The sequence below is a fragment of the Bos taurus genome, chromosome 7 (assembly GCF_002263795.3).
Source record: "Bos taurus isolate L1 Dominette 01449 registration number 42190680 breed Hereford chromosome 7, ARS-UCD2.0, whole genome shotgun sequence".
NCBI classification, from domain to species: Eukaryota; Metazoa; Chordata; class Mammalia; order Artiodactyla; family Bovidae; genus Bos; species Bos taurus.
Window position 1 is genome coordinate 110,547,146 of NC_037334.1, and position 12,392 is coordinate 110,559,537.

The 12,392-nt window shown below is 47.4% G+C and overlaps 1 protein-coding gene across 2 annotated transcripts in view; it reads left to right on the forward strand.

Annotated features, from left to right (window-relative positions):
- The window catches only part of CAMK4 (calcium/calmodulin dependent protein kinase IV), a 280,284-nt gene that overhangs the window by 251,360 nt on the left and 16,532 nt on the right, over positions 1-12,392 (forward strand). For both annotated transcript variants that reach the window (XM_005212128.5, XM_002691014.7), the window contains exons 8-9: positions 5,156-5,231; positions 9,981-10,107. In XM_005212128.5, the coding sequence (XP_005212185.1) occupies positions 5,156-5,231; positions 9,981-10,107 (203 nt within the window). The remainder of the gene's footprint in view (positions 1-5,155; positions 5,232-9,980; positions 10,108-12,392) is intronic.

Sequence of the window (12,392 nt, forward strand, 5' to 3'; positions counted from 1 at the left end):
GTGCCGTGGATTTCTGTGGCCCAGGAGTCTCTGAATTCAAGATCAGCCTCTGCACTGCGAGCCCCACTGTGTCTGTCCGCGGTACTTCTATAAAGTCAGATTCGGGCTTTAAGGTGAAAATAAATCTTTTCTATTTTTTAACTGAAGTATAATTGATGGACAGTATTGCATAAGTTTCAGGTATACAACATGGTGATTCAAAATTTTTATACATTATACTCCATTTATAGTTATTCGAAAATATTGGCTGTATTTCTTATAGGTTTTGAATGGTTAAAATGAAAATGTAGGAGAGAATTTAAACACAAATGAGCAACAACAACAAAGCTCTGATGAAGTGGAACCCGCAGTGGCCTTGACCTGCCTGCGGGCGCCCTGGGGCCCCGCCTGGCACGGGGAGCCGCACCGTGCTGACCCCTCCCTTCCCGAGTCCCGGCTCCTCCCTGAGCGGTCTCATTGCCTTTGCTTTCTTCAGGGAGCCCTCTTCTCTGTTTGCTCAGCCACTACCTCTCTCCCTTTGCCTGGTTAGCTTCTCTAGATCTTCCACATGTGTTTAAACTTCACTTTCTGAATACCTTTCTTGATCTTTCTGACCAGGTCAACCCTCTGTTACAGACACTCTCCCTCCAAGCACTTCCGGTTACCAGTCTATGTTTCTTCGTGTGGTTTTCTCTGTGGTAGTGGAGACTTGTTCTCTGTAACGCCCCTTCATTCCCCACCACGACCCACAGCACTTGTCACACGGCATGTGCTTAACAAATGCAGTTCATCATCAGTTGAATGAGTGAGTAAAGAAACCTCTTGATTTCCTGTGCCTGGTTTCCCTTGGATTGGGCTTTCTCAAAAACAGTTAACAGTTTGAAAAAGTCTTCCAATAAAGAATACCATTCTGTGGTTTTAACTCGGTAGGTCAGAAGGGATCATGCTCATCTAGGGCACCAACAAAATGAAGGTTCAGTCAGTTCAGTTCAGTTCAGTCCTCAGTCACATCTGACTCTTTGTGACCATCACCAACTCGCGGAGTTTACCCAAACTCATGTCCATTGAGTTGGTGATGCTATCCAACTGTCTCATCCTCTGTCATCCCTTTCTCTTCCTGCCTTCAATCATTCCCAGCATCAGGGACTTTTCAAATGAGGATTCAAATGAGCTCTTCGCATCAGGTGGCCAAAGGATTGGAGTTTCAGCTTCAACATCAGTCCTTCCAGTGGATATTCAGGACTGATTTCCTTTAGGATGGACTGGTTGGATCTCCTTGCAGTCCAAGGGACTCTCAAGAGTCTTCTCCAACACCACAGTTCAAAAGCATCAATTCTTCGGCACTCAGCTTTCTTTATAGTCCAACTCTCACCTCCATACATGACTACTGGAAAAACCATAGCTTTGACTAGACAGACCTTTGTTGGCAAAGTGATGTCTCTACTTTTTAATACACTGTGTAGGTTTGTCATAGCTTTTCTTCCAAGGAGCAAATGTCTTTCAATTTCATGGCTGCAATCACCATCTGCAGTGATTTTGGAGCCCCAAAGAAAAAAGGTAGAGTCAGTCATTCAAATTATCCCTCTATTTTTCTCTTAGGACTTTAGGAGAAGGAAAACCTAGCATCAGTCAAATGTCACAGGCTATACCTAATCTTGCTTATTTTAGAACCATTTCAAGTTACAGTGATTTTATTTACTAAAATAAATTCATTCCAATCTTTGTATATACCTTCAATCTCTAGACATTACACTGTCAGGTATCCTGGGAGTTCTGTAGCATTTAGTGTTTAATGAGCAATAACATGAATGATGGTAACTTTAGGAAGTAGCAGAAAACTTGACTCTACTTAGAAGACAGGCAGGAAAATCAATGAATGATTATTAACTATTTCTGAAAAAATTCTAAATCATTTAAAATACATGTTAAAAAAAAAACAACTGTAGTACACCTTGAATGTTTTTGATTCCCCTGCCCCTGCATTTTGCTTGTTTATTTGTTTGTTTTGGCAATGAGATAAGAAAATATATGAAGGACTTCCAGGAGTGTCTGTATGAATAGCATTAAAAGGTAGACTGGTTGATACCTTTTCTTGAACTGAATTGGAAGTAGTCAACTATTTCTAACCCTTAAGAAAATCATAAATATGTAGAATTACCCTCCAGGACATGTGATACGTAGGAGACTTGAAACACTGATGTGCCAGAGACTGAAATTTATTCTAGAAAAGCTTTTGGCACTTGGAAAGGGTTCACATAGATTACAAGAATGTATTCTGCTGGCTCTGAAGTTACAGTCCTATTAACTAGTGATCAAAAATATTTAAAGGTTACTGTGTATTAATATCTAATTGTGTCTAGGTATTTAGGTTGATTTTATCCAAATTTTATATTATGATAGTGAGTATAATAAATCCATTTTAAAATTTCTTTTTAAGAGAAATTTATTATGGAGGACAAACACATTCTGTATTCCTTTCGTCTCAGTCAACCTCACATGGGAAGTCTAGCTTTTCATCCCACCAGTTTACTCATCTTGCAGCATAATGCCTCACAAGGACATAAGCTGCCTCTGGCAAGTAAGGTTGCACCCAGTGCTGGGAAGGGAGGTCAGATATTGCCACATCGGGTAAAACCAACTAAAACCCTGTAACATGGTTTCAAAAAGGACTTTGTTTTATAGTATTCGCTTCCTTTGGGTCCCTTGACTTGGGAGCTACAAGGATCAAAGTCAGGGAAAGCCCCGGACCTTTAAGACAGCCTGCTGGCCTCTGCAGGTGCCTCCCCATGCGCGGGCTGGGCATGGACCCCCCCGGAGCTGGGGATGGGTGCCCTCGGGCGGCAGGCACAGAGGCTCTACAGGAGGGGTCCTGCAGCAGGTGCACAGGGGGAGCACCCGTCCTCTTTTCTTGCCTGGACTCTCAACAACTCTTCCTTCACTTGGATGACAGCATATGAAACCCAGATGAAACCTGGAAATTAGCTGGTGCAATTCATTTACTAGAGGTAAAAACCAAGACCCAGAAAATATGAGACTCTCAGCATCTCATCAGTTCAGTTCAGTTCCTCAGTCGTGTCCGACCCTTTTCGACCCCATGAATCGCAGCACACCAGGCCTCCCTGTCCATCATCAACTCCCGGAGTTCACTCAGACTCACATGCATCAAGTCAGTGATGCCATCCAGCCATCTCATCCTCTGTCGTCCCCTTCTCCTCCTGCCCCCAATCCCTCCCAGCTTCAGAGTCTTTTCCAATGAATCAGCTCTTCGCATGAGGTGGCCAAAGTACTGGAGTTTCAGCTTTAGCATCATTCCTTCCAAAGAAATCCCAGGGCTGATCTCCTTCAGAATGGACTGGTTGGATCTGCTTGCAGTCCAAGGGACTCTCAAGAGTCTTCTCCAACACCACAGTTCAAAAGCATCAATTCTTCGGCGCTCAGCCTTCTTCACAGTCCAACTCTCACATCCATACATGACCACAGGAAAAACCATAGCCTTTACTACACGGACCATTGTCGGCAAAGTACTGTCTCTGCTTTTGAATGTGCTATCTAGGTTGGACGTAACTTTCCTTCCAAGGAGTAAGCGTCTTTTAATTTCATGGCTGCAGTCACCATCTGCAGTGATTTCATGTGTATGTTTAAATGTCAGTATGGAGTTGATGATGCTTCCCTGGTGTGGGACTTGGCCTGGGGAGGATACGTGGCTCTGACTGTGCCACATGTGCGCGCCTTCAGCCCCCGGCGGAGGTGGCCCTTCTGAAAGCTGCAGCCTCACCTCAGCCTCCTCCGCCCGACGCTGAGCAAGGCGTTTGCGAGTGGGAGGTCAGTGCAGAGGCCCCTGGGCCCCAGAGAGGCCGTCTGTGGGGTCCAGATGGCTCTGGGGATGCGCACGAGCCTGGCAGAGAGGGTGGTACTGGCTTTGAGTGCGCATTTTTCTTAATTATGTTAATTAAGTCTCGAAAGGAAATTGTTCTAGGAATAGACGCCCGTGGAGCCCAGATCCCGCTCCTCAAAGGGTGCTTCCCGCTGAACTGCCGCGCGGAGCTCGAGGACGCAGGCCCATTCCACAGGCCCTTCACCTCCTGCGTCTTATGTGACAGTTTCTACAGGAGGGAGGGTATCCTGAGAGAAGAAAACAGAGCAGGAAGACGTCAGAGGGAAGACCGCGGTGTCCTCTCTATAACTCGGGGTTCCCTGAGGACAGCTTCCTTCAGAGGCTCCCCTTGGCGTGTCCTCCAGTCCTGACATCCCCAGGCCGCGCGGAGCCGCCCCGAGGGAAGGCGTGCGGAGCCCAGACCCAGGGCCGCCCTCGGGGAACATTCAGCACTCCGCTTCCTCTCCAGGGGGCCCCCCCGCGGACCCCCGCAGCACATCTCTTCAGAATAGAAAAGGCCTGCTCTGGGCCGTAGACCTGCGCCCTGCTTCGGCACAGAGAGCAGAGCTCTCACTTCTCCGTTTTTTTCCGTTATTAGTGGGGTCAGCAAACACCACCTCCAGGCCTCAGGGCAAGCGGTTGACCCATTCAGCCTCTGTTTCACAGCTGGGTCTACGCTGTGGGCCGCTGCGGGGCGGAGAAGACCTGCGTTTCAGGCCGAGCAGCGGCCTGGCTGCGCGCAGGGAAGCCCTCTCTCCGCCCTTAATACCGAGGGACCGCGGACAGCCGCGCTCTGTGGCGCGGGTGCTTCTCAGCGCCGAGACCTGGGCTGGCTCTTGTCTGCCCTCCAGCGCTGGACTGTCCAGCCCTCTCGCCGTCCGCCCTGCCCCTGCCCTACACGCAGTCAGAAACACAGGCTCACGGAGACCTCAGGCCTCAGGCGGCCTGACTGTGCCTCTTATCTCTTCCTATGCTGAACTTTGATTTCTTTCTTTTCTGTGTACAAAGCTCCCTTTGTAGTACAGATATAGCTATCTGATTTGAAAAGTGTCATGATGTTCTGATGTAGAATATTAAAGTTAGTAAGTTTATTTTTATGTACCCCAAACACAGAGAGACTATAATCTTTTCCACTAAAATTGTCGTAAGAATTTGTAGCCTCGTACTTCGGTTTGAGGAGAGAAGATTGGTTCTAAACCTGTTCTGAAGTTTCTGTTGATGAACTCATTTCTTCTCCATTGCTTGTTACTAAAATGTGAACATTGAATTTAAGCTCTAACACCGTTTTCACTCTTTCTGCAGCACCTGAAATCCTTAGAGGCTGTGCCTACGGACCCGAGGTGGACATGTGGTCTGTGGGGATAATCACCTACATTTTGTAAGTGAATAGAAGCGATCTCTAAGCATACTGTTTCCCTTTGCAATAGTGTCTTCTAGTTACTTATGTGTGCATGCATGCTAAATTGCTCAGGCCTGTCCAACTCTTTTCGACCCCATGGACTGTAGCCCACCAGGCTTCTCTGTCCATGGGATTCTCCAGGCAAGAACACTGGAGTGGGTTGCCATGCCCTCCTCCAGGGGACCTTTCCAACCCGGGAATCGAACCCCTGTCTCTCATGTCTCCTGCTTTGGCAGGCAGTTTCTTTACCACTAGCATCACCTGGGAAGCCCAAGTACTTAGAGTCCTCATAAAAAAAGCAAGATTCCTTTTACCTTTTTGTGGTTCTCTATGATGTGCTAAGAGTAGTTAATGAAAGAATTTTCGGGAAACGAGCATCATGTTTTGTAGTTTTCTTGGGGCAAGAACTTCGGTCTAGGGCTTCGCTGTGTCTCATTGTACTATGCAGTGTATCACAGACTGGGGAACAATTCATTATTTGATGGTAGTAATGAGCATGAAACCACCTATTAAACTTGCTCTTGTTTTACTTATGTGCAGGTCATCCAAATGATAAGAGTATTATTCCTTTTTAAGGGACAAATGGTTCTTTAACCTCTGAAGCAATCCCAAACCTATATATGTCTTATCAGGAATGTTTTAAAGGCATTTTGGCTATCAGTTTTATTTCCTATATGTGTTAAGTTCTCAAGGACCTTTAGTATAATACCCTGAACTCAGAGAAAACTTCTCTCTGGTAGAAAAAAGGCGGGGGGCTAAATCTTTCACTGTCTGGTATCTCCAGCTCCATTTCTAAGCTCCTGTCTACTAATAAACAATGGGTTTCAGTCTGCCAAAGAGATGATGGAATTGCGGACAAATATGAAGGAAATAGTCCAGAGTGATGGGAGAGTGTCTGGAGAGGAAGGTTTGCCTGTAGAACAGCTGCAAAAGCAAACCGCACTGAGCTCCAAAGCTTAAATCAAAGCAAGTGGACTTGGCTGTCAGTTAGAGGATACTGGACAGAGGAACCTGGCTACAGTCCACGGGATCACAGTCGGACACGACTGAGCAACTTCACTTTCACTTTAGAGGGTACTGCAGAGTTCATTGTTGTGCATGTGCCATGTGCACTCTTGTGTCCGACTCTTTGCGACCCCATGGACTGTAGCCCACCAGGCTCCTCTGTCTGTGGGGTTCTCCAGGCAAGAATACTGGAGTGAGTTGCCCTTTCCTTCTCCAGGGGATCTTCCCAACCCAGGGACCGAACCCACATGTCTTGCGTCTCCTGCACTGACAGGTGGATTCTTTACCTTCCACCTGGGAAGCCCAAGTTAATTGTTGAAACCTGTATTATTCAAATCTGTAAAGAGATTTTGAAGGCTGTGGAAGAAAGTGAATTAGGCAGCTCAGGTTCTGTAACAAAACACAGAGACTGGGTGCTACAGAAACAAAAGTGGAGTCCTGGAGTTCTGGAGGTCAAAGGTGCTAGTAGCTCAGGTCCTGGTGAGAGCGGTCTTCCTGGCTGCAGACAGCTGCCTTCTCCCTGTATCCTCCCAAGGCAGGAAGAGGAAGCACGTTCTGTGGTCCCTCTTCCGTGAGAGCACTGATCACAGCACGAGGTCCCACCCTCGTGGCCTCATCGAACTCTCTTAACTGCCAGAGCCCTCATCTCCAGATGCCATCATGCAGGGCTCAGGGCCTAACGTCCTGATCGGGGAGAACACAGTGCAGTCCATAGTAGGAAGAGGTTTGGTTTGGTTAATTTAATAGTGATCTTAGAAAGTGCAGTGTCTAGGTAATATGGGCTAGGAAGAGGGTAACCAGGGTAGACTTCCAAGCAAGTTAGCAAACTCTTGAGTTCACCTGGGTTATACGTTGGTCAGTAGCAACCATAAAAAGGTTTAACAAGCACACCATAAAATAGTCATCTGCTATTATGTAATGTCAAAAGATATTTTCAGTGATCACTTCCAGGATGTATTAAAGTTTGAAAAGAATTGAGAGAGCTAGGGAACCATGTTTTTTCTTACGAAAGTGCAAACTTTTAGGTAATTTGTTTTCCATACTTAGTGCTTAATTCATTAGTAATGAATTCATAAGGTCATGTCATAGAATTCCTTCAGCTTACATTTAAGATCACTGTTGTGCTGTGGAAGAAGGTTGTCTCCTGAATTGTGTGGGTGACATATTATGCTTAATGATGTTCATTGAAAAACTGAACTACAAATACTGCTTCATATTTGCCCCTAAAATGTAAACGTGCCCACCCAAGTAGAGTTTCTTACTGAAATGTGATAAAAGGGGTTGAAGAATTAAGGATATGTGATAACAGAGAGATCGAGGTAGGAAATTTAATAGCATTTGCCCTGGAAACCTGAAATATGGAATGAATGACACTCCCATGTCACTAACATGGGAACGTGAAGAGAAAAAAATGTGACTATTGGAGAAGCATCTTATTATAACCCTGAAAATAATTTAAAAATCTATCAGGTTTCTTTCCCATAGTTCACTTAAGCCCATTAGTTGAAAGTTGCTGGCTGAGTAAGTGGTAGCAGCTAACGGTGCCGCTCACAGCTAATATCCTTTAGTTCTGGTCCGACTTCTGTCAGCCCCTGAGACTGGGGACTTGTTATTTACTCTGTAGTCCATTAATGATTGATGAAGTCTACTAGGCAAGGCTCACTGGAACATTTTCTACAGTGGACTGTGCCCTTGGGTTTATGTACCTCCTTTATTATTATTAAAAGTTCTACCCAGGTATTTTGTGCTATGACCGTGCTGTTTCTAAGGATGACAGTAGCTTGGACATGAAGGCCATTCTGTTGTTTCTCAGAAGAATTCTGCTCCTTCTACCTTCTAAACCTAAGCCCTTTATCCCTACAGACAAAAGCAACTCCTGTGGTTTTCAGGTCAGAATCAGATAACATCGGAGATTCACACTCTCGCCTTCAGCTTTCAGCGCTGCGTCCTGTCCCGTGGCGCCCTGCTCACAGCCCGCCTCGGCTTCGGCCGGCTCCCGGGCCGGCCCCGCAGCATCGGGCTCTTCACTGTGCCCCGAGCGCGCTCGCCTGCTGCTCCGTGTCTGCGCCTCCCGGCCCCACCCTTCAGGCTAATGACCTAACCTGCTAACCCCGTCTCGGCGCACAGGTTTGCCGACGTGTCCAGCATGACAGGAAGGCGTCTGAGTGCCCCACTTGCAGAGCTGTCATTTTTCCCTCTAAATTCCGGAAGACGGAACGTGCGAGTTTCCTCAACTAAGCCTGGACGGTTGGCCGCTTTCCCGGGACTCGCGGGCAGCGGCCCTGTCTGATGGAGGAGGCCGCCGGGCGCGGTGTGACCGTGTGCCCGCCTCCCTATTCCCTCTGCTGGAGCCCCGTCTCTCTGGGGCCCCGCAGCGGCCGTGTCTGTCTGCCGGAGGCCGGGCTGCAGGCGCGGTGTGGCCGTGTGCCCCCTCCTCTGCTGCAGCCGCGTCTTCCTTGGGGGGCCCCCACTGGATGGTCGTGTCTGATGGAGGAGGCCGCCGGGCGGGGTGTGCCGTGTGCCTTCTTCTGCTGGAGCGGCGTCTCCCCGGGGGCCCCACAGTGCACGGGGTCGGGGGCGGGGGGCGGGGGGCGCCCAACCCGGCCTCGGTGCTCCTGAGCCTCGGCTTTACCCGGCTGGCTCTGCAGTATTTGAAAGAAACCAGGACTGTCGAGCAGGATGGTCCCTGAGCCAAAGAGCAGGAGAAACGGCTTACTCTTAAACACCTGCTGCGTCCGCATCCGCTGGACTGTTTCACGCTCTGCAGCAGCTGGGCCAGTTTGATGGAAGGACATGGGGAAATGTTTCTTACTGTGTTCATTCTTTTTCCTTCATTCTTTGTCACGTGAAACACACGCCCTGGCAAGGACTTTTTTTTTTTTTTTTTTACAGTTCCCTTTTGGTCTTGAGTGATTTAGAACCTCCCCCGACCTGTAAGCATTAGAGGCTTGGTGGTCCCACCAGCAGCTCACTTTTCCTGTCTCTCTTTTTCATGTCAAGCGTGGTTCTGTTTCTTTCCTCTCACATTTTTATGTGACCGTGCTGGAAGGTGACAGTGATCGTGGTGAGATGTCTTTGCGATGTTCAGAAGCGAGGCTCATGTGCCTTGCGGCGGTCCTCTGGGCTGCGTCGCCCGCTGCAGTCAGTTCAGAAGGCACTTCCCTCCGGCCGTGTAGGCTCCTGTCTGTGTTCACTCTGAGACCCAAACTGGAGTGGGATGGAAACCCAATACTTTTTTCATCTCTATGGAAGAATTCAGTGAAAAGGACTGAAGAAAAACGACTAACAACTTTTCTTTGCACCTTTTAACCTTTTTATCCTCAAAATCCTAACTTTTCCATGTTATGATAAATTAGAACTCCAATCTGTCCTCTCAATTCCTGGTGGAAAAAAAACACTTGGAAATAGCACTATAGCATTATGCATGTAATAGGGTTAGCTATTATAATATTATTATTGCTTTGTATCATAATTATTAATATGATTATAACTTTTTGTAGGAATCTTAAATTGATTTTGTATCTATTTTTACTTCCCTGAAGACATGATTGTATATTTATATAATCATAAATGAATTATAACAAGGCAATTACACACTTAAGCTTAGCAGACATACATTCATCACAGGAAGCTGTTAAAAAGGACAGTATTGAATTTCTGCAAAAAATTGGTGACATACACTGAGGCTTTTAAAGGCATTTTATCTTGTATCTTTTGTCCTAGACTTTGTGGATTTGAACCATTCTATGATGAGAGAGGTGATCAATTCATGTTCAGGAGAATTCTGAATTGTGAATATTACTTTATCTCCCCCTGGTGGGATGAAGTATCTCTGAATGCCAAGGATCTGGTAAGTGTGACTGAAACAAAAGGAAATAAAATGCCTTACATTCATTTTTTTAACTAATTAATGGACAGTGCCATTTAAAAAATTAATCCCGTTTAGTAGCTTATTTCTTTTTAATTATATAGTATTTTTAAGAAAACAATGCACACTAATTTTCCTTATAGATAATGAAAAAAGATATGTTTGATTCATCTCTGCTGCTGCTGCTGCTGCTAAGTCGCTTCAGTCGTGTCCAACTCTGTGAGACCCCATAGACGGCAGCCCACCAGGCTCCCCCGTCCCTGGGATTCTCCAGGCAAGAACACTGGAGTGGGTTGCCATTTCCTTCTCCAATGCATGAAAGTGAAAAGTGAAAGTGAAGTCGCTCAGTTGTGTCTGACTCTTAGCGACCCCATGGACTGCAGCCCACCAGGCTCCTCCATCCATGGGATTTTCCAGGCAAGAGTACTGGAGTGGGTTGCCATTGCCTTCTCCATCATCTCTAGCTGAATTATCACAAATTACAAATTACTGCTTGTTAATTAATGAGTTTTTATCATCTGGTCAGTGTAATATAGAACCTGTAAGCTATGAAGCTATGAAGACAGCTGTGCTGGGTGACTCCAAACATAATATACACAGATGAATTCTTTTTTAAAGTGGCTTGCTGTCACTTAGATTAGTTATACTTTGAATAAAACAACATTATTTCTTCAAATGTTGAAACTTATTAAAATATCCTGATGGTAACACAAGTCCTATCCTGCATGACTACCATACATGAGTCACATTGTGCGTTTTGTTGGGTTTTTTGTTTGTTTCACTGACTTCTCACCTCCGGTAATACTGGAGTTTATCTGCATTCAGGACAGGTGGGGCACTGGCCTATCCTCTGGGGCGTTGCCCACTGGTTCTAAAATGAAAATACTGGGGTGCCATTGAAGCTTTTACCATCAATTCTTTTGAGCTGTCGTCCTCAATCTTTTTGGCACCAGGGACCAACCTTATGGAAGACAGTTTTTCCATGGACCGGGGATAGGGAGGACAGTTTCAGGATGATTTAAGCACATCACATTTATTTTGCACTTTATTTCTAATCTAATACTGCTGCTGATAAGATAGGAAGTACCAGTTCACAGCCCGGAGAGTGGGTAGCCCTGTTCTAGAGAGAAACCACACAGAAATGATGAAAAATGGACTTCTGAGTCATAGAAGGTTAGATCTCCAAGGATCTCAGGACTCATTTAGTCTTCCTTGAATTTTAAGGATGAGTTTGCTCAAGCGCAGAGAAGTGACGCACAGCTTCCCAGCAGAAAGGCATTGCTCGAAAGGAAGGGTCCAGATTTCCGGACCCCTTCTCCAGGGCTCTTTTTCCACCTTACCATCTGTGTGCTGTGAAAACAGGTTTGCTAAGGTCATGACCTTTCCAGCACTGTCTGAAGAGAGGCAGTGTGTGTGCGATGCGAAGATATCGCCACCTCCCCCTCGCGCCCCCTCTACTGAGCATCTCCGTGTCCGCCCGTCTGTCTGCTCCACCGAGTAGCCCCGGGCCAAGCCCCCACCTCCCTCCTCCCGGTCCGCGGCCGCGGCCTCTCTCCTGCTCTCCCTGCCTCTTCCTGCGCGTCTGCAGTGCGCGCCCCTCGCGGGACCCGGAGGGCGGCCTCACTGGGGACTGGGGTCCCCTCTGCTCCGCGGCGCGTGGACCCCCGTCCCGGCGGCATGACTCTGGGTGCTCTGTGCTGTCCCTTCATCCTCCCTGCTCCTTCCTCTCCACCACACACACACACACACACACACATACAGATACACACACAGACACAAAGAGACACACACACACGGACACACACAGACACAGAGACACAGACACAGAGACACAGACACACACAGATACAGACACAGACACACACACACAGAGACACACACACACAGACAGACACAGACACACACACACACACAGGGCTGGCCTCAGAGCGCGGACCCCAGTCCCGGCAGCGTGACTCTCCATGTGCCTGCTGCTCCTCCGTCCGCCCTGTGATGCCCCTCCGTCATCCTCCTCCTTCCTCTCCACACACACACAGAGCTCTTTACACGGGTAGCTGATCTTTTTTAGTGTGTTTTAATCGAAGGAAAGCGGCTTCACAGTGTTGTGTGCTCTCTGCCTTGCAGCACACAGATTCGCGTGGGCACGTGTCCCCTCCCTCGTGAACCACCCCCCCCCCCCCCGCCTCTCCAGGGGTCACAGGGCAGCACAGGTGACTCGTTTTCGAGCCCTGGCTGCCGTGACTTTGTTGAGGAGACCTGGTCTTCTA